Genomic DNA, 19,419 nt, shown 5'->3' with positions numbered 1-19,419 from the left:
TCCCCATTGGCAGTTCATGGATTTGAGGACTCGTTACACAGCCCTGGTGACTCTGACCACCCAGCACGTGAAGTACATCAGCGACGCTCTGCGGCGCCTGGAGGAGGAGGAGGTGAGGCCATGGGGCACACCTGGACCTGTCCCCACATCCCCCACATCCCCTCCATCCCTCACATCCCCCACATCCCCAAGGATGCTGCTCCGTGCTGAGGGAGCAGCATCTCCCCTTCCTTCCCCTCTGGAGCTCCCTTTTGACGTGGTTGTCTTCCTCCTCCCTGCTCTGTTTGCAGAAAGTGGTGGAGGAGGAGAAGCAGGAGCACGTGGACAAGGTGAAGGAGCTCCTGGGCTGGGCCCTGGGCTTGAAGCAGAGTGTGCAGGGCAGGGCAGCTGCTGCTGGCAGCAGAGAGCTGGGAGACATCGAGAAATCCATCTCAGAGCAGCAGGTAAAGCAGGGCTGGCACCCGACCCTGAGGTTTAACGTCTGCTCTTTCTTTCACAGCTGCATTAAGCTGCTTTATTTCGCTTTTACATTTTTTTTCCAGGCCCTGAATGAGGAGCTGACTGCAAAGAAGGAGCAGGTCTCTGAGGCCATCAAAACCTCCCAAATCTTCCTGGCAAAACACAGCCACAAGTGAGTGTGACCAGGGAGAGAACAGGGGCTGGAATGAGATTCCTTAGAGCTGTGGATCCATGGGATCCAGTGCCTGACTCCAGTTATAAACAATGAGCTGCACACCACAGTTGTCTTCTTTATTGTCTGCAATGAGATCTGTGAAATGTGCACTCATTTGTGCTGTGGGGCAATATTAATCCTCTTTAGCTGAGATGCAGACACATATATTTGAGGATTTGGTTGTTACAATGCAGGTTGGTTATCCTGGCGGGTTTTAGCTGAGCTGGGCAGGGAGAGGAAGGGGTTCGTGGTGGATTTGGCCTTCTCCTGTGCTTGGAAGGATGTGATAATTCTGTGGAGCTGGTTTGGGCAGCACCCTGAGATATTTCCCCTTCCCCTTTGCAGGCTTTCCCAACCAGAAAAGGACCAGATTTCTGCTCAGATTGGTGCTCTGAAGGAAACCTACCAGGCTCTCTGCAGCAACTCCACGGAGCAGCTCCAGCAGCTCCAGAGCCAGCTGGCTCAGGAGACAGAGCACAAGGTACTGCTTGAGCTCCCTGCTCAGCCCTGTCCACTCCTCAGGCTGTGGAAAAGGTTTCATTTTGCTGTGTTTCTGGCCTCTGGCCACTCGCAGCCTCTTGCAGGAGCCTTTTCTGCTGTTCATGGCCACCCAAAGCATCTGGTGGTGCCTGGAGGCCAAGCAGGAGCTGTTGCGAGAGCTGTGCTTTGGTTGCCATCAGGGCTCTGCCCCCTGCACGAGGCTCACTCGTGCTTGGTGAGCAGGGTGGCAGATGGAATTCTGCCCTGGAAATGTCCCCATGAGGGAATCTGTGTCCTGTGAGCTCGGGGGGCTCAGCCCCACTGCAGGAAGGTGGGACTCAGGGTCTGGCCAAGGGTTTTTCTCTTCCTTGTAAAGGCAATTACATTATCCAGCCCCTCATCTGACCCGGGGGGACCTTCAGGACCTGTTCCCTGTTCACACCCACCAGCCCCATCCTTGCAGGGAGGGCTGGGAGCGCATCCTTATTGCCTCTGTTCCAGCTGTCATTCACAGATTTACGTGTGCCTGTTCTCTAAGTGTATATTCATGTGTCAGTGGATATTTTTGTGTGTTTGCTTGCTGGCTCCCTGTACCCTGAAGCAACAGCCCGCTCACATCTGGCTGTGAGATGCAGGTTTTGGCTCTCAGGTCTGTGAGTGAAGCCCTGTTCAAGCCACTCATGGGGAGAAGGTGGCAGAGCTGCTTTTTGGAGATCTTCCTGTCCAGCTTTCACCTAAAAATGTAGTGTCTTGCTCCAAACTGGACTTCACAGCACATTCCAGGTGTTTCAGAGCAGGAAATGATTTATTTTATTGCAAGCCCTTTTAGCCCTCGTGCTGGCAGCAGAAAGGTGAACAAATCATTTTGTTAAGCCATCACAGATTTGGTGCAGCCTCCCTGTGGAATGGGTGCTTTTTTTTTTTTTCCTTTCCCTTTTCCTCCCTTTTGATCAGGAAAATTATTTTAGAGCAAAAGCCTTCTCCAGGGCTTGTCAAGCTGTTTTGGTACAGCATGAAGGTGCTTTGGGGCTGGAACAGTTCTCACTCACAGACTCGATGAAGGCCAGGCAGCAAAACAAGAGACGGCAGTGGGGCTTCACCTCAAATCCCCGTCTGCAAAACCATCCCTGCAGCTCTGCTGCGGAGCTGTTGCTTCACTGTAGAGGGAGCATGAAGAACTCTTTAACATTTGCTTGCTGGAAACATCCAACTGTCAGAAAGAAGTTACAAAAGACCAAAAAAAAAAAAAAAAAAAAAAAATTGCAAAGCAGAGCGCGCTAAATTGAGCATGATGTGTCCCTGTATGGTTTGTGTTTCATGTCAACTGTTTTTAAGATTAACTGACATCCTTGCTTACAAGTTTAACTAACCCCCCTGGGATTTAAACAAACAAAACCAAAACACACAGAAGGGAAAGAGGACGGACCTGTGTGTGGGGTTCTTTTTGCAAAACAAAACAGTCGCATGCTGGACGCTAACCCCAAGCTTTACACTGTGTGTGATACGGCTGAACTGCTCCATAAGGCTCTGTCTTTAACTGCTCAAGGCACACCCTGCAAGTCGGTAAGTAAAAGCCTTTTACTCCCATCCATCTCCTTTTTTGATCTTTCTCTTTTGTTTTTCCCCCCTTTCCCCTCTTTCTCTGTCTTTCCACGTCTCTGAGTTTGCACGTCAGGGCCTGGCCATGGTGGTGGAGAGCTGAGGTTGTCCCAGAAGGTTCCTCCTGTCCCCACAGCAGGGTGTTGGGATGCAAAAGGAGTTCATTCCATAGTCCTGATTCCCTCCTTGTTATCCCCACAAAAATCTTGGAGTGCTTGGGCCAGCCTTATACCCAACCAGTGGCACTGGGAGAAACCCCAACGTCCAAAGAGCCTTTGAACAAAGACACTTTATCACCTAAATTATCACCCTCCCCATGGGGATAGCAGCAAGAAAAGCCCCTCCAAAAACCACCACAGTAGCTGGTGTGGTCCCAGTTTGTCCCTGTTCATGCTGGAACCTCCAGCTTGTTCCATTTCTCCCCTGGCCCTGTCTGAGGAGCAGCTTGGAGGTGCTGCCGTGGGGAGCTGTGCTGCTCCTGCCCTGATGCATGGCTGGGAGCTGCTCCATGCCACGGGGCTCTGTGGTGTTCCCCGCCCATCCTGGCACTTGGGATTTGCTTGGGAAGTGCAGGATTCTCAGCATGGCAGGGATCAGCATGGAGGCTGTGCTGGGGAAGGTTCCTCTTTACCCCACAGTGGGTTGGTTCTGGGGGGTTTTCTTCCCCATGAGTGGGATTTGTGTTGTCTTTGCTTTTTGAAGGTGGAGTTGTCGAAGGGCTTTGTTGTGCTTGTTGGTCTCCTGCCCTCTTTTCTGTGGAGCATTAGGAATGATTCTAAATTTTGGTGCTTGCTGCTTTGCTGCATTGCTGCTGGTGGATATTGGAAGCATCTTGGTGCTGCCCTGGTGATGGACTAGATTGCAAACACTTTAGGACTTTCTAGCCTGTTTGGGGATTTTAATTTTTTTTTGTTTTGTTTTGTTTTTTTTTAAGTGAGGCCTCCCTGAAACTCATGCAATGAGTGCTGGAAATGCTGAATTTTGATCTAATTCTTTTCCTTCTCTTTCTGTTCCAGGGCAGCGAAGCCGTGGCAGGAGTGATCGATCTTGGCACGGTAGAAATATTCCCTGTGTTTGGTGCCATGCAGAGAGGTCTGATAGATCAGGACACAGGCCTGGTCCTCCTGGAGGCCCAGGTGATCTCCTCTGACTTAGTTGTCCCAGAGACCAGTGAGAAACTCTCCTTGGAGGAAGCCCTGGCAAGAAACATCATTGATCCCAGGGCGTTCCAGGTGCTGCAGGAGCTGAAGGATGCCCTCCAGCAGGTGGAAGAGATCAGATGTGAAGGCAGGCAGCTCCTCCCCGTCGCTGCTGCCATGGAAGAGGGCAGGATCAGTGAGAGCGTTGGGCTGAAGATTCTTGAGGCCGAGCTCCTCACTGGGGGCTTTAAATTCCAGCAGGGCAGAATCAACATGGAGACAGCGGTGCAAGAAGGGCTCCTTCCCCCCCAGCTCCACTCCAGGCTCCTGTCTCACCTGGAATGTGGCAAGGACCTGATTGACCCCAACACTGCTGAGAAGATCAGCCTGCCTGAGCTCCTGGGCAGGTGCATCACCCACCACGAGACCGGGCTGAGGCTGCTCCCAGTCAGGCAGCTGGCGGGTGGCATGGTGAGCCTGAGGTCAGGCAGGCAGGTCAGCATCTTCCGTGCTCTCCAGGAGGGGCTCATAGACAGGCAGGTGACCACCAGGCTGCTGGAAGCCCAGCTCTTTGCTGGTGGCATTGTGGACCCCAGGACAGGGCACAGGCTGACGGTGGATGAGGCTGTCAGGCACCATCTGATTGAGCAGGATTTGGCCTGCACGCTCCTCATCCGGCAGCTCCAGACTGGTGGGATCGTGGACACCACCACGGGAGAGAGGCTGAGCGTGGATGAAGCCCTGAGGAGGGGTTTGGTGGCTCCAAGGACTGCACTGCTGGTGCTGGAATCCCTGAGGTCCTTCATGGGGCTGCTGTGGCCAGAGACAGGGGAGGTCATCCCCGTTGCAGATGCTTTGGAGCAGGGGATGCTCTCCACAGAGTTGATGGAGGAGGCTCTGAGCAAGAGGCAGCTCCTGCAGGCTGTTTTCATCCCAGAAACCACAGAGGTGGTGTCCTGGCAGAGGGCAGTGGAGCAGGGCATCCTGGACAGAGAGGTGGTGAAGGAGCTGAAGTCAACAGCCATCCCTGATGTCCTGGCCAGCGTGCAGCTCTCTGGAGCTCCAAGCAGGAGCCAGAGCTCCCCTGGAAGGAGCCCCACGGGTCAGGAGGAACCTCTGCTGAGGAGTGATGATGAAAAGCTGATGTTCCACCTGATGACCCACAGCTACATCAACATCCGCGATGGCCAGAAGGTGCTCCTGGTGGATGCAGAGTTGAAGAACCTCACTAAAGCTCTCATCCAAAGCCAGGAAAATGGATCCTGTGCACAGGTGTTGGAAGGCTTTGAGGAGACAGAGGCACAGGTGTTGGAAGGCTTTGCGGAGGCAGAGGCAGCTCTTGAAAGCAAACCTTGCAATGGTTTGGCTTTGCAGCAGCTTGAGATTCAATCTGCTCCTTCAAAAGGTGAAAGTGAGAAGATCCTACCACCCAGAAGTGCTTTGGAGAATGGGGAGGTGGTGGTGGGACCTGAAGGTCTCCTCTTGGAGGACGCAGAGGAGTTCCTGTGTGTGGAAGAGCAGGAGCAGATTTCCACTGAGCTGGAGAGCATCAGGAGCGAAACTGATGCTGAATTTGGAAAAGAACAGGTGACTTTTACAACCAGGGATAAACATCAGGTAAAATTATTGATGCCAGAACCTCCCAGTGGTAGTGGATTAACCAGAGGAACAGAGGAAATGAGGATTGAGGCAGAAGAAGAGTCCAAGCCTCCTGCAGCAGATGGAGTGGAGGGTCCCGAATATCAGAAAAGGGCATTGGAAAGTGGGGCAGTGGTTGTGAAAAGTGAAATCTGCATTACAATGGGCGTTCCAGAAAGCAGAGACAGACTGAAAATGGTGGCAGAGGGGTCTCAGGGTGTGAGGGAGCCTGAAGGAGAGGCAGGAGATGTGAGAGATGTGAGAGAGGTTTATTTGCTGAAGGAGGGGACAGTTGAAAATGGTGTGCTGGGAGGAGAGGAGGTTGTGCTCCCTCCACGTGGGGAGGCAGCACCAGCAGAGAGGCAAAGCAAGGACGTGGAAACTGTGCTGAAAGTGGAAGAAGGAGAGCGGGAAGAAGTTCTGGGTGATGAGGGACCATCCCTGCCACCCCATGAAGAGCGGGAAGCAGAGGACACAGGAGAGCAGGAAGAAGTTCTGGGTGATGAGGGCATCGAGGAACCACCCCTGCCACCCCATGAGGAGCAGGAAGCAGAGGACACTTTGGAAAAGCTCCTGATGCAGCTCCAAAGTGGTGGCATCACCCACGAGCAGACGGGCAGGACCCTGCTGCTGGATGAGGCCGTGGCCTCTGGGGTGGTGTCTGGCCACACGGCTGTGAAACTCATGGAGAGGATGAGGATGTTCAGTGGCTTCTTTGACCCTCAGGCCTGTGAATCCTTGACCACTGAGGACGTGATTGAGGAAGGTCTGATGGATGAGGAGCTGCTCCAGAAGGTCCTCACGTCTGACAAAGCCATAAGTGGTGTCCTTGACCCGGGCAACAACTTTGTGTACTCCATCAAGGACGCTGCTGCCGTTGGCCTTCTGGACAAGGAGACAGCCATGAGGATCCTGGAAGGGCAGGTGGTCACTGGGGGCATTGTTGACTTGAAACGTGGCAAGAAGGTGTCAGTGACTTTGGCTTCAAATCTGGGCCTCATAGAGCCAACGAGCCAGGCAGAGCTGGTCAAGCTGGAGAAGGCTTCCAAGGGGAAAGGCACTGATGAGGTGACCAGGCAGAAGCTCATTAATTTGCAGGCTGAGACCACTGGGATTGTGGATCCTGCAAGCAAGCAGCATTTGACTGTGGCAGAGTCTGTTGAAAAGGGGCTCCTGGAGAAGGAAAAAGCCTTTCAGCTCTTGACCAAGCAGGTTGGTGACGGAGGGATCATCCACCACGTGTCTGGGATGAGGCTGTCGGTGGACAACGCCATGAAACACGGTTTGATCGGTCCAGACCTGTGCAAGGAGCTCAGGAAAGCTGAAAGCGTGGTCCTGCAGGGCTTTGTGCACCCAGCTACAAAGGAGAAGCTGCCCTTGCCCCAGGCAGTGTCACTGGGGCTCATCAGCGCAGAATTCCAGAGGAAAGTGCAGGAAATCCAGGCTGAGAGTGGGAGCATCCTCCATCCAGCTTCTGGCCGGCGGCTGGCTCTGAGTGAGGCGGTGCAGGAGGGCTTGGTGCCCCAGCAGGTGGCGGAGAAAGCCCTGTCATCTTCAGCAATGAGAGAAGGCCTTGTAGACCCCGAGACCTGCCGGATCACCCCCTACTCAGAGTTCCTGAAGAAGTGCAAAATCGACGTCGAATCCGGCCAGCGGTACCTGGAGGTGCATCCCTTGCGGGCCGTCAGGGACGAGGCGACGGGCACCAAGCTGCCGTGTGCCCAGGCGGTGAGGCTGGGCAGGGTGGACCCCCTGCCCGCCCTGAGGCTGCTGCAGGCACAGGCAGACGGTGGAGGCGTGGTGGAGGGCTCTGTGAGCAAGAGGCTGTCCCTGAGGGCAGCTGTGGAGCAGGGCGTGCTGGATGAGGCCATGGCCAAAGTCATCGCCAACAACCAGCTCAGCGCTGGGGGAATCGTGGATGCCCCCGGTGGGAAAAGGTTGACTGTGAGGGAGGCTGTTGGGAAAGGGTTGATTAGCCAAAAATTAGCTGCTGGCCTTCAGGATGTGCAGATATCCGAGGAGAAAGTTGGCTCTGAGGTGTTCAAAGTGGAAAAAATGAAACTTCCGCAGGAAAAAATAGAGGAGGGTGTCATCCTCCCTGCCAGGTCCGGTGGTGCTGAGCCCAAAGCTCACCCTGAAGCTGTGAGCTATGACACAGCTCAGGATGTTGGGAAAGAGCTGATTAGCCAAAAATTAGCTGCTGGTCTTCGGGATGTGCAAATGTCCGAGGAGAAAGTTGGCTCTGAGGTGTTCAGAGTAGAAAAAATGCAAGAAAAAATAGAAAAACTGTCTCCAAAAGAGGAGGGTGTCGTCCTCCCTGCCAGATCTGATGGTGCTGAGCCCAAAGCTCACCCTGAAGCTGTCAGCTATGACACAGCTCAGAGTGCAGCTGCAGCCACTGAGAAATCCCCCAAAGCACGGACAGAAAGGGAATTAAAACCCCAGGAAGCTTCAGAGGGTGGTGTCCATCCCCAAGATGAACATCATCACCGCCTTCATCACCCCCAGGCAAAGGCTGAGGTGACTCCAGAGCTCCCCTCAGTGCTGGGGACAGTGTCCCTCCCTGAAGAGGCAATGCTGACAGGGGCTGTGGAAAAAGGGATCCCAAAAGGCATCTCCCAAGTGAGAGCAGCCCAGGGCAAGGAATTGAGGGAAGAAATGGATGGAGGGACAGAGAAAGTTGAGAGACAGGGCTTGGAGAAGGGCACAGAGGTGCTTCACAAGGAGGATGATGAGGAGAGGAGGAGGAAGAGAGAATTTGTAAGTGCAGAGGGAGCTGTGGCAGGTGGAGAAGCTGCAGTGGTGATTTCTGGGCAAGGAGAGGGAGTGACCAGCGTGGTCCAGGAGACACCAGGAGCCCTGAGGGAATCTGTCAGTGTGGGCACAGATAAGGGAGGGATGGGTCCTGCAGAACCCCCCGAGCTTGGTGTTCCTGTGGGAGATGAGCTTGCAGGGAAAACAGCTGCCAAACACACAGGAGGAGAAACCCCTCACAAAGAAAGTGCCGTTGAGCAGGAAAAAACCAGTGAAACCGAGCTAAAACCTACCCAGAAAAAGAAAAGCAAGAAGAAGAAAGCGAAGCAGGGCAGCATTCCAGGAGACAGCGCTCAGCCAGAGAAACCTGCAGAGAAGCAGCTCCTTCCTTTCCTGGCTCCCCAAGAAATTCCAAGGAAAAAGGGCGAGGAGCAGCGCTTTGTCTCCAGGGTGCCAGAGCCAGGACATGAATCCAGCACCGAGGCTGCTGCTGGGCTGGCACGAGACACAGCCAAGCACAAGGGTGGAAGAGGGAAGGAAACAATTCCTGGGAAAGACAAAGAAACCCCCAGAGAGGATCAGGTGCTCCCTGAGCACGGGGGAGCTCGAGAGGTGGTGGAAGGTGGCACCAAGGATGGGCAGGATTCCCTGGTGGCCCTGAAACGTGAGGAAAGGAGCCTGAGTCTGGAGGAAGGGATGGCACAGGAAGACACCAGGGTGGAATCCTTGGTGGTCCTGAGTCTGGAGAAAAGGATGGCACAGGAAGACACCAGGGTGGAAACCACCCAGGATGTGCCCAGCGCAGCCACCGTGGCACAGGAACTGCCCCATGACTTAATTATCACAGAGGAACCCACAGAAATTCGGGAAACCTCCGCAATCCTGGAGCTTGGAGAGGAGGAGCAGCACGAGCAAAGAGCTGAGCCCAGAGCAGACCAAGGAGGAGGCCCTGCTCCCCCAAAATCCAAAGAAGAGCCCCCACAGGAGAGGAGCAAGCAGCCAGGCCCGGGTTTGCTCTTACCTGTGATCGTGGAGGGGGAGCTGCTGGAAACCTCGAGGGAGTCCACGAGGCCGGCCCAGGTCAGTGAATATTTTTGCTATTTAGGCGATTTTTTCCTGAGCTATTTGTGGATGTTTGGTGCTAAATCTGTCTGAGATCCTCGGCACAGAGGGCAGCTGAAGCAGGAGGAGTGGATGTTGCAGCGGATTTGGCAAAGGAGCTGGTGATGTACAACTGGAAACACTCAGGGCTGAGTTGTGGCTCCTTTTGCTGGAGCATTACTGCTAAATGACTAACAAGTAAAATTATTTTTTTTTTTTTTGGCACTTTTGCTGCAACACCAAGAGATCTCTTGCCATTTATAAGCTTATGTTGGAAAAAGAACCATGTGTTTTATTTCTCCTGTAGTAAATCTTGTAGATAAGGCTGGCAAGTGGCGAGTCCACGAGCGGGAACGTTATTAACAAATTTCTCCTTTGGGGGAAAAAAAAAAAAAAAAAGAATTTTATATAACACTTTTTGTCTCCTTTTCTGCCTGAGTTTGAAGCTTTGATTTCCTGTCTGATTCTGCAGATCAAGTTCAGCAAGAAGATGTGTCTGGAGCACGACCAGAGGCTGATATCTTATCTCTCCATGCTCCGAGATATCGAGATGAGAATCAAGCGTGTGCAGCCAGCAGAGCAGAATTTGGCAGCCCTGCACGACCTGAGGCAGCAAGCAGAGGTGAGAGAGGCTGGGCCAGGCTTGGCTGGTGTCAGGCAGAGCTTTTCCCCCCTCTCCCCAGCTTCCTGGGGAAAGAAACCTTTGTCTCAGGTTTAACAGGCTTTGATATCAAACCTCATCCCTCCTGCCACAGCCTGAGCTTGGCTGACAGGAATTTTACAGCTTGGAGAGAGGCAGGAGAGTGCTGGCAGCCTAGCAGGGCTGGAGTGGGGGGATGAATTTTTCCAGGCTGAGTGTTTGGAGCTGCCTCTCCAAAAGCCCTGCTGGGTTTTGGCAGCAGGGAGGCGAAGTCACCCCGTGGTGCTGTCTTTGTCTCAGGCTCTGGGCTCCGAGCTGCAGGAGCTGAGCTTCCCAGTGAGTCAGGAGCTGGATGCCGTGCAGAGGATTGTGGCCAACCCCCCTGAAGAGGTCCCTGAGCAGTTACTGAAGGCTTTGGAGAAGGATGCCAAGAACCTCCACAAGTCTCTGAGCTCTGCAAGCGAGGTCCTGCAGTCCCGGCTGCAAAACCTTCGTGGGGCAGCAGAAGCTGAAAAGGTAGAGCTGAAAATTCCTCCCTGCTGCCCCAAAAAACTCCCTAAAATTCCTCCTTTAAACCACGAATTTCTGCTTTTCAGGCTAAAATCCTGGCGCAGCACGAGGCTCTGGAGGGCAGGCTGCAGGAGCTGCTGAGCTGGGTCTGTGGCACCAGGGAGTCACTGGATGACAGAGATTTCCAGCAGGCCGCCGATGGCAGCAGCTTGAGTCACTGCCTGCAGCACTACAGGGTAACCATGGCAATGCCCCTAATCCTGCAGCCTGCTGAACTTGCTGCCCTCTGCACAGAGGAGAAGCTTTTAATCCTGCTTCCCTCCCAGGGTTTGCCCTTAGCTTGTGCTGCAGCAGGAGCTGCTGTGCTGGGTGTCCTCTCTAAAGTCATTTATTTCCGTAATACACATTATGATATATACACTTATAATTATATATATGCATTAAAAGAGAAGCTTTTAATCCTGCTTCTCTCCCAGGGTTTGCCCTTTGGTTGTGCTGCAGCAGGAGCTGCTGTGTTGGGTGTTCTCTCTAAAGTAATTTATTTCCATAATGCACATTATAATATATACACTTATAATATATACACTTATATATTATATAAGTGTATAATTACACTTATATAATTATACTATAATATATAAGATATAAGATATAATATATAAGATATAAGATATAAGATATAATATATAAGATATATAAGATATAAGATATAATATGTAAGTGCATAATTGTATAAGTATATATAACTTGTATAATTATACATTATATATTATATTATACACTTAAAAGTGTATATAACTTGTATAATTATGCACTTATATATTATATAAGTGTAAAATTAAAATACATTAAAAGAGAAGCTTTTAATCCTGCTTCTCTCCCAGGCTTTGCCCTTAGCTTGTGCTGCAGCAGGAGCTGCTCAGTTGGGTGTTCTCTAAAATAATTTATTTCCCTAATACACAGCCTGGTTTGGTTGTTTGAAATGCTGCTGTGCAGGGGTGTGGTGGTGGCTGAGTGACCTGGGGAGATTCCTGTCAGGCTGCATCCTCTGGGAAGCTGCTGCATCACACCTGCCCTGGTCTCCATCACCTGTATGTGCAGCCCAGTCTCCTAATCCATTTTCTAGCAATAAAGATTATTTCCAAGCTTGCTTGTGGCATCTTGGGCATGGAAATCAGGGGATTGAAGGCTTTGAGAGCTGGTGGTGGCACATGGAGCCATTGTGGCCAGGTCTGGGTCACCTTCAGACCCAAGGGCAGCCCTACACACAGCCAAAAAACCTCTTGGTGAGGTGCCAACAGCGCCTGGTGCAGAGGGAAGTTGGAAAATCCTTATGGTGAGATGCTGTCACCTGTGACAGTGTTCACAGAGGTCTGAGGAAAGAGACGAGGATCTGACTCCATGTTTCAGAAGGCTGATTTATTATTTTATCATAAATATTATATTAGAACTATACTAAAAGAATAGAAGAAAGGATTTCATCAGAAGGCTGGCTAGGAATAGAAAAAGAAAGAATGATAACAGAGGTTTGTGTCTCAGACAGAGGAGTCCGAGCCAGCTCACTTTGATTGGCCCTTAATTAGAAACAACCACATGACACCAATCCCAGATGCACCTGTTGCATTCCACAGCAGCAGATAAAAATTATTTACATTTTGTTCCTGAGTCCTCTCAGCTTCTCAGGAGGAAAAATCCTAAGGAAAGGATTTTTCATAGAGATGTCTGTGACCCTCACCTCCATGCTGAGTGCAGTTTTGGGAGAGTTGGGTGTTTTCGGAATACATTTCCTGTGACACCTGCAGATGGGAAGCAGTGCAGCACAGCACTGATCATTTTTAAGGTCATTTTAGGGTAATTTTGGCTGTTTTTTCTCTCCCATTCAGGAGCTGAAGGAGCCCCTTGCTGACACCAAGGCTGAGCTGGACGCCACTGCCTTCGACATCCAGCTCCTCATCTCGGAGCACGCACAGGATTTGACCCCCCAGCAGAGCAGGCAGCTGCTGAGGCTGCTCAATGAGCTGCAGAAAGCCTTCAGGGACCTGTCAGAGCGTGTGGCAGCACGGCTGGAGGTGCTGCAGCTCTGTCTCCAGCAAGCGGAGCAGACGGAGCAGGTGAAGGTTGTGAGACATCTCCTCCTCGGCTCGCTGAAGCTCTTCCCAGCCACAGGAGCAGCACCTCCAATTTGGGATTTCCCCTGCATGCCACTCCCAGTTCAGGAGTTCTCACTGTTTCATGAGCTTCCTCTAAAAGGCTTTCTTCTTCCTACCAGGCAGAAAGTTGCTTTGCTCCCAAAACGTGGAGCCCTGCTGAGGTCTGGGCAGCAGTTCTCTGCTAGATATGGAATTGTTTGGGGCTGGGTGGAATAAACCCTGTAATCACCCCCAAAATCCCTGCGTAGGGAGCACCCAATGTCCTGTTTCCACTGCACACATCAGGCATTGCTGGAAACAGCTGGCAAGGGCACAAACAAGCCCTCAGATCTCTGAGCAGCACCCAGCACTGCATGGATCCTCTCATCCAAGACAGGATTAATGTGTTTTTATTATTAACAATTGCTCTCTGTAACTCTTGCCTGTCCTCTCTGGAGTGTGTGTGTGTGTGTATTAACCAGTGTGCTTTGCCTTTTCAGATTGAGCCCATCCTAACCCAGGAAGAACTCGCTTTGCAGCTGAAGAGCTCTTAAGAAGGCTCTTTCAATTTGCTTCTGTTGTTTTCTCTTGTGACTGGGAGAAACAGGCACAGTGTTTGGCACAAGTTTGTACATCACCTTGCTGAAATGCCCCGTGAAAAGCTCAGAAACCTTTTGTCCCCCCTGGCAGAGGGGGACAGGGGTGTCACAGGGACTCTCAGGTCACATCATGCTCAATTGCTCAAACAGGCGCTTCTGTGTTGTGCTCTGGCAGCAAAAAGAGGAGCTGGATCAGCCACAGAAACACTTTCCCTCTCCAGGGCTCCCTTTCCAACCCCAAATCATTTAAAAAAATCCCTTATTTGGGGTTGTCTGGGGCTCCACAGTGGCGCTGCCTGCCCCAGGCTGTTGTTGCCTCTCACTCAGTGAGTTTCTGCTGCAGTTTTAACGTTTGTAAAGTAGAACGGGAAAGGCACAGAAACTCGTGGCTGAGTTTTGCTGGGAGAGCAGTGCAGCTCCATCTTGCAGCTCAACACAGAGAAACCTCCAATGGTGACAAAAGTGCCACCAGCTCGGCAGGGATGTGACACCTGCTGCCGGACAGGGAGCACCTGGAGAGCCGCAAAGTTTTCTGTGCTGCATCCTCCCCTCCTGGAGCTGTAACCTCACCTTGCCTTTCAGCAGCAAGTGAGAGGAGGTGCAGGGCTGGCCCTGACTGTGCCCCTGTCCCCTTTGCTGTGCCCACAGACGCTGCAGGAGCAGCAGGCAGCCCGGGCACAGAGCCTGGCCGAGCTGAGCCGCTGGCTGGGCCAGGCTGAGGACACCCTGGCAGAGCAGCAGAGAGCAGAGGGGGACCTGCCCGCCCTCCAGCAGAGGCAGAGCGATGTTAAGGTTGGTGATACTTAAATTTTGGGGGGCAGAGGTGGGGAGGTTTCACTTTAGGAGTGCCCAGAGCCTCATGAATTCACCCGCGCAGGAGCTGCAGAGGAGCATGCACAGCAGAGCCGCCTCCTTCGCCGGTGTCCTGAAGAGCACAGAGCAGTTCTTGGAGGAGAACAAGGCCAAGCTGGAGCCTGGGGAGCTGGCAGCGCTGCAGCAGGACCTGCAGCGTGCCAAGGAGCAGTACCAGTCCCTGCAGGAGAGGACAGAGGTGGCCCAGAAGGAGCTGGAGAGTGCTGTGAGTGCTGCAGTGCAGCAGGAGACTGAGAAGGTAACGTGCCAGGAGCTGTGGAACCTCCAGGCTTTGCTTGAGGGGGACTGTGAGGTCCTGGGGGCCCATCTGGGTGATGCAGCACTGAGCAATTTGTGGTTCCTTCCTGGGTGTTCCCCGGGTGAGGTTTCCCCCAGATATTTCTGTCATTAAATGCCTTGGGAGCTGCAGCTGGTTGTGCAGGGAATGGGGGAGGAAAGGTCCCTTACTCTGCCTTTGGGGTGACCCCTAATGGATGTGGATTGCCAATCACACCCCAGCCCTTTTGGGGTGTATGAGGATGAGAAATTCAATGTAGCAGCAAGGCTGAGATGTTTCACAGCTTTTCTGCACCTTCCAGAGAGCCACAAAGGGTCTGGAGGTGTCTCAGGCATTTGCTGAGGCTGGGAAACTCCTCGGGTTTTTTTTGGTTTTTTTTTCCCTCTTTCTGCTGATTTTTGTCTCCCTCCCCCGTGCAGCAGTCTGCTGAACATGCAAGAACTGGGTCATTCTTATCTGGAGCCCTTGTGCTTTCAGGTGAAAGCTGCCAAGGAGCTGGAGGAGAACAGCAATAAGATCGATTCCCTCCTGAGCTGGGTGGCGTCGCTGGAGCAGAGGGGAGAGCTCCCAGAGTACAGACCACACCCTGCCAGCCCAGGCACAGCAAAAAGCACTGGGGATGTCCCTGACGGCCACACGGTGGGAGCAGACAGTGCTGCTGAGAGCCTGGATGAGCACTACGAGAGGCTGAAGGTCAGCACTGACACCTTGTCCCCCCCAAAGCCTCCTGCCCCACGCCCTGTCCCTGCTGTTATATGGGTATGAAATATGGGATTCTCCGTGTGGGAAGCTCAGACAGGCCCTGCAGGAGATGCAGGATGTGTGGTGGGTGTGTGCCCACCCACAAGGTGTAACCAGGGTCCAGCAGGTGCCCAGGATGGCCACAGAAGGGCTCACTCTGCACTCCTGTAGCCCAACCTGGGACGTTCCCAGTTTTCCCCACCCTGCTGATGCTTTGTCACAGAATCGTGAAAATAATTGGCTTGGAAAGGACCTTAAAGATCATCCAGTTCCACTCCCACCTTCCACTAGACCAGGCTGCTCCACTCTGCCCTTTAACCCTTCCAGGGCTGGCCCAGCCACAACTCCTGGGTGACGCAGAGGCGAGCAGAGCTTTGTCACAGAATCATGAAAATAATTGGCTTGGAAAGGATGTAAAAAATCATCCTGATCCACTCCCACCTTCCACTAGACCAGGCTGCTCCACTCTTTGCTTTAACCCTTCCAGTGCTGGCCCAGCCACACCTGCAGAGGCGAGCAGAGCCCCTCAGCACCGAGCTCACCTTTCTCCCTGCACCTTCCAGGCGCAGCACCAGGAGCTGCTGTCCCAGCAGCAGGACATCATCCTGGCCACGCAGGCAGCACAGGCTTTCCTGGACAAGCAGGGGCCCAGCCTGGCTGGGCAGGAGCAGGAGAGGCTACAGGCACAGCTGGCGCAGCTGCGGGAGCGGTACCCGGCGTCGCTGGCGCGCGCCGAGGCGCAGCTCAAACGGGTGCAGCTCCTCAGGGAGGAGCTCCACAAGTTCCTGCAGGACCACGGGGAGTTCCAGGCCTGGCTGGAGCAGGCAGAGCAGGAGCTGCAGGGCATGTACAAGGGGGACAGCGACCCTGCCTCCCTGAGGCAGCTGCTGCGGCGCCAGGGCAGCTTCGCCGAGGATGTGATCTCCCACAAGGGTGACCTGCGCTTCGTCACCATGTCGGGGGAGAAGTTTCTGGATGGGGATGCTGGGGGCGATGAATCCCAGCTGGTGATGTCCAGGAGTGTGGTCAAGAGCAAGCTGGAGGACGCCACGCAGAGATACACCACGCTGCACTCCAAGGTATGGGAAGGGCTGGGAGCTGGGGGCTCTTTTCCTCCAAAGTCCCAGCTGCCAGGACATTTATAGATTGTAGGACAAGGATTGTCTTCTTCAGGGCTTGGGCAACACCCTTGTCTTGCTGTTGGTCTGCGTGTCACCCCTAGTAATTCGTTTAGCCTGTGGCAAGATTGATTTTTTTTTTTAATTGCTTTTTCTTTCTTGCTGATTCCTGTGCCTTCTCCCGCGGGCTGCTCAGCATTTACGTGCATCCTTATCACCTCTCGTTGCTCCCTTGCAGTGCTCCAAGCTGGGCTCCCACCTGAGCACCTTGCTGGATCACTACCAGCAGTTCCAGGAGGTGGCAGAGTCTCTGAGGACGTGGCTGCAGGAGAGTGAGGCTGCCCTGGGGAAGCTGCTCTCAGAAACGGTTTCCTCAGATCTGGCCGTGCTGCAGAAGCAGCTCGCCAGCACCAAGGTACATTTGAAGGATTTTCTGGGAAGTGCTGGAGCCTGGATGGGAATTTGGCTGCTCTGAGCAGTCAGCAGCAGGGAGATTTGACCCATTGGGGTTTTTTTATGCTGGTTGAGGGCAAAGATGCACCTGCAGGTGTAGCAGGTTCTGTGCTGCAGGTCAGGTGGAGTCAAACTTCTGGGAAAGGTGCTTAGGGGCTGCAGACACGCCAGAGGGACATAGAGAGGGACATTCCTCCCCCATGAGGGTGCCAGAGAACTGGGACAGCCCAAACCCTCTGATCCAGCTCTGCGTGGGGGTAGATTTTTCCATCATTTCTTAACAATTGAGCAATGAAGTGCAGAGAATCCCTCAGAGGGTGTAAAAGCTCCATGAGTGTGGCATTCCCGCCTGGGACCCATCTCTGATTTTGGCTTGTCTTGTGTGGAAACAGCAACTGCAGGGGGACCTGGCTGAGCACCAGGTGCCAGTGGAGAAGCTGCAGAAAGCAGCTCGGACCCTGCTGGACATCCAAGGGGAGCCAGCCCCAGACCACGGCCACATCCAGGAGACAACAGGTACAGAGCAAAGCAGCTGCCAGGGAGGGCTGGGAGGGCTGGGGAGAGTGGGAACAAGCCAGAAGGGGCAAAAATAAATCAGTTTTTGGGGGAATTTGGGGGTAATTACGTAGCAGAGCATCCTCAGGGTTTGCATGTGGGGAGGGGTGTGGCCACTTGTGTTGCATCCCCCATCTCACTGCTGAGTTTGGGGACAGGGATTTGTCATCACTGAGAGTTTTGGGGAGCCAAAGGTGACCCTGGCTGCTCTCTGAGCCCTTGGAGCTCTGTGCCACTGAGTGTGCTCTGTGCTGAACCCTGCAGATGCCATCGTGAGCCGCTTCCAGAGCCTGTCCCAGCAGATGTCCGAGCGCTCAGACCTGCTGCAGAAATCCATTGCCCAGTCCCAGAGCGTCCAGGAGAGCCTGGAGAGCCTGCTCCAGTCCGTGGCTGAGATTGAGAAGAGCCTGGAGAAGGATCAGCCAGCTGTGCTCACCTCTGCCTCCATCCAGGACTCGCTTGCCACCAGTGTGGTAAGGCTGGGCTGGCTCCCTCACCCCAAACAGCCCAGAGCAGCACCTGCACCATGCAGGGGTAACTGAGTACTGAAAGCACCAAAAAAACCACCTAAAAATGAATATGAGCAGAACCATTTTATTTTATTTTATTTTATTTTATTTTATTTTATTTTTATTTTATTTTATTTTATTTTATTTTATTTTATTTTTATTTAATTTAATTTAATTTTATTTGAATTTTATTTGAATTTTATCTTTACTTTTATTTTATTTTATTTTTATATTATTTTACTTTAATTTTCATTTGAATTTTTATCTTTACTTTCATTTTATTTTAATGTTATTTTATTTTTATTTTTTAAATTTTTAAAATTTTTTAAAATTTTATTTGATGTTATTTTAATTTAATTTAATTTAATTTTATTTATTTTAAATTTTATTTTATTTTATTTTATTTTATTTTATTTTATTTTATTTTATTTTATTTTTATTTTATTTATATAGAATCACTGGATAGTTTGGGTTGGAAGGAACCTTAAGCACCATCTAATTCCAACACCCTGCCATGGGCAGGGACACCTTCCACTGGACCAGCTTGCTCAGGGCCCTGTACAATCTGGCCTTGGACATTTCCAAGGATGGGGAAATGTCCCAGAGATGCTGGGGACAGCTCCAGCATCTCTGAGTAAACTGTGCAAGGACACAGACTTGCTGAAAATCTCCTTTTTTCTTTGCTAACAACATTTCAGACACAGGGAAAAGCAGAGCATGCTGGGCATGTCAGAAAGGAAGGAAAAACTGGGATACAAAACTATTTTTTCCCAACTCTGCTTGTGTCAAACCACCTGCTGCTGCTCCTGAGGAGAGCCCAGTTAATTCTGCTGAAGAACCCTCCTTAAAAACCCCTCTTTCTCCTCGTGTGCTCCCCACAGAAGCTGAAGCAGGACATTGCCAGGCAGAGGAGCTGCCTGGAGGCCACCAGGGAGATGGTGACGCGCTTCACCGAGGCCGCCGACAGCCCCGCGGCCTCCACGCTGCAGGACAAGCTGGCCCAGGTGACAGAGCACTTTGGGAGGCTGTGCCAGCAGCAGCAGCAGCGGGAGGACGCCCTCAAGGGCCTGCTGCCCAAGGTGGAGCAGTACGAGCAGCTGTGGGAGAAGCTGCAGCAGTTCACGGAGAGCAGGACGCGGCTGCTGGCGTCCGGGAACCAGCCGGACCACGACATCGCTCACTTCTCCCAGCACATCCAGGTGAGGCCCTGGGGAGGAGTTCCGCCTGCTCCAGGGGTCTGAGGAGGGTTCAGGCTGGTGCTGCTCTCTTCACGGAGAGCAGGATGTGAGTTTTGGCATCTGGGAATCAACCAGGCCACGACATCGCTCACTTCTCCCAGCACATCCAGGTGAGGCCCTGGGGAGGAGTTCCGCCTGCACCAGGGGTCTGAGGAGGGTTCAGGCTGGCAGGGTTCAGGCTGGTCCTGCTCTCTTCATGGAGAGCAGGATGTGAGTTTTGGCATCTGGGAATCAACCAGACCACGACATCGCTCACCTCTCCCAGCACATCCAGGTGAGGTCCTAGGGAGGAGTTCCGCCTGCTCCAGGGGTCTGAGGAGGGTTCAGGCTGGCAGGATCCATCCTTTCCCAGCTGTGGGAAAAGGGGAGTGGTGTTTCCTATGAGCCAGGCTG

The 19,419-nt window shown here is 52.6% G+C and overlaps 3 protein-coding genes across 12 annotated transcripts in view; 2 read left to right on the top strand and 1 right to left on the bottom strand.

The window, feature by feature from the left end:
- The window catches only part of PPIE (peptidylprolyl isomerase E), a 156,994-nt gene that overhangs the window by 51,780 nt on the left and 85,795 nt on the right, over positions 1–19,419 (bottom strand). The window lies entirely within an intron of this gene.
- Positions 1–19,419, top strand: part of LOC128947749 (microtubule-actin cross-linking factor 1-like) — a 145,582-nt gene that overhangs the window by 64,676 nt on the left and 61,487 nt on the right. For all 9 annotated transcript variants that reach the window (XM_054292183.1, XM_054292181.1, XM_054292179.1 and 6 more), the window contains 12 exons: positions 14–112; positions 291–443; positions 543–631; positions 1,019–1,154; positions 13,911–14,054; positions 14,140–14,373; positions 14,890–15,105; positions 15,717–16,232; positions 16,510–16,686; positions 17,117–17,240; positions 17,544–17,752; positions 18,670–18,987. In XM_054292183.1, coding sequence (XP_054148158.1) covers positions 14–112; positions 291–443; positions 543–631; positions 1,019–1,154; positions 13,911–14,054; positions 14,140–14,373; positions 14,890–15,105; positions 15,717–16,232; positions 16,510–16,686; positions 17,117–17,240; positions 17,544–17,752; positions 18,670–18,987 — 2,415 coding nt within the window. The remainder of the gene's footprint in view (positions 1–13; positions 113–290; positions 444–542; positions 632–1,018; positions 1,155–13,910; positions 14,055–14,139; positions 14,374–14,889; positions 15,106–15,716; positions 16,233–16,509; positions 16,687–17,116; positions 17,241–17,543; positions 17,753–18,669; positions 18,988–19,419) is intronic.
- LOC128947751 (microtubule-actin cross-linking factor 1, isoforms 1/2/3/4-like) lies at positions 7,624–13,715 on the top strand. 2 transcript variants are annotated; one of them, XM_054292188.1, is made up of 6 exons: positions 7,624–9,363; positions 9,857–10,006; positions 10,325–10,540; positions 10,621–10,770; positions 12,418–12,651; positions 13,164–13,715. In XM_054292188.1, exons 1-6 carry the CDS (start codon positions 7,750–7,752, stop codon positions 13,215–13,217), a joined length of 2,418 nt encoding a protein of 805 aa, XP_054148163.1. In that variant the 5' UTR covers positions 7,624–7,749; the 3' UTR covers positions 13,218–13,715. The 2 variants fall into 2 exon arrangements, with proteins under 2 accessions (XP_054148163.1, XP_054148162.1); XM_054292187.1 differs by having other exon boundaries at positions 12,418–13,715.

This window comes from Melozone crissalis, unplaced genomic scaffold (assembly GCF_028551555.1).
Source record: "Melozone crissalis strain CALT ecotype California unplaced genomic scaffold, PUWL_Pcris_2 ptg000108l_1, whole genome shotgun sequence".
In the NCBI taxonomy this organism is placed as follows: Eukaryota; Metazoa; Chordata; class Aves; order Passeriformes; family Passerellidae; genus Melozone; species Melozone crissalis.
Note: the sequence above shows the minus strand (reverse complement) of the source record. Positions and strands in the feature narration are given on the sequence as shown.

What these genes read in the sequence shown, in the direction of transcription:
- LOC128947751 (XM_054292187.1), top strand. Translation starts at nt 7,750, where the DNA reads ATGTCCGAGGAGAAAGTTGGCTCTGAGGTGTTCAGAGTAGAAAAAATG. An exon ending in ACCTGAGGCAGCAAGCAGAG is followed by an intron (nt 10,007 to 10,324) that starts GTGAGAGAGGCT and finishes TCTTTGTCTCAG; the next exon opens with GCTCTGGGCTCCGAGCTGCA. An exon ending in GGGCAGCAGAAGCTGAAAAG is followed by an intron (nt 10,541 to 10,620) that starts GTAGAGCTGAAA and finishes TCTGCTTTTCAG; the next exon opens with GCTAAAATCCTGGCGCAGCA.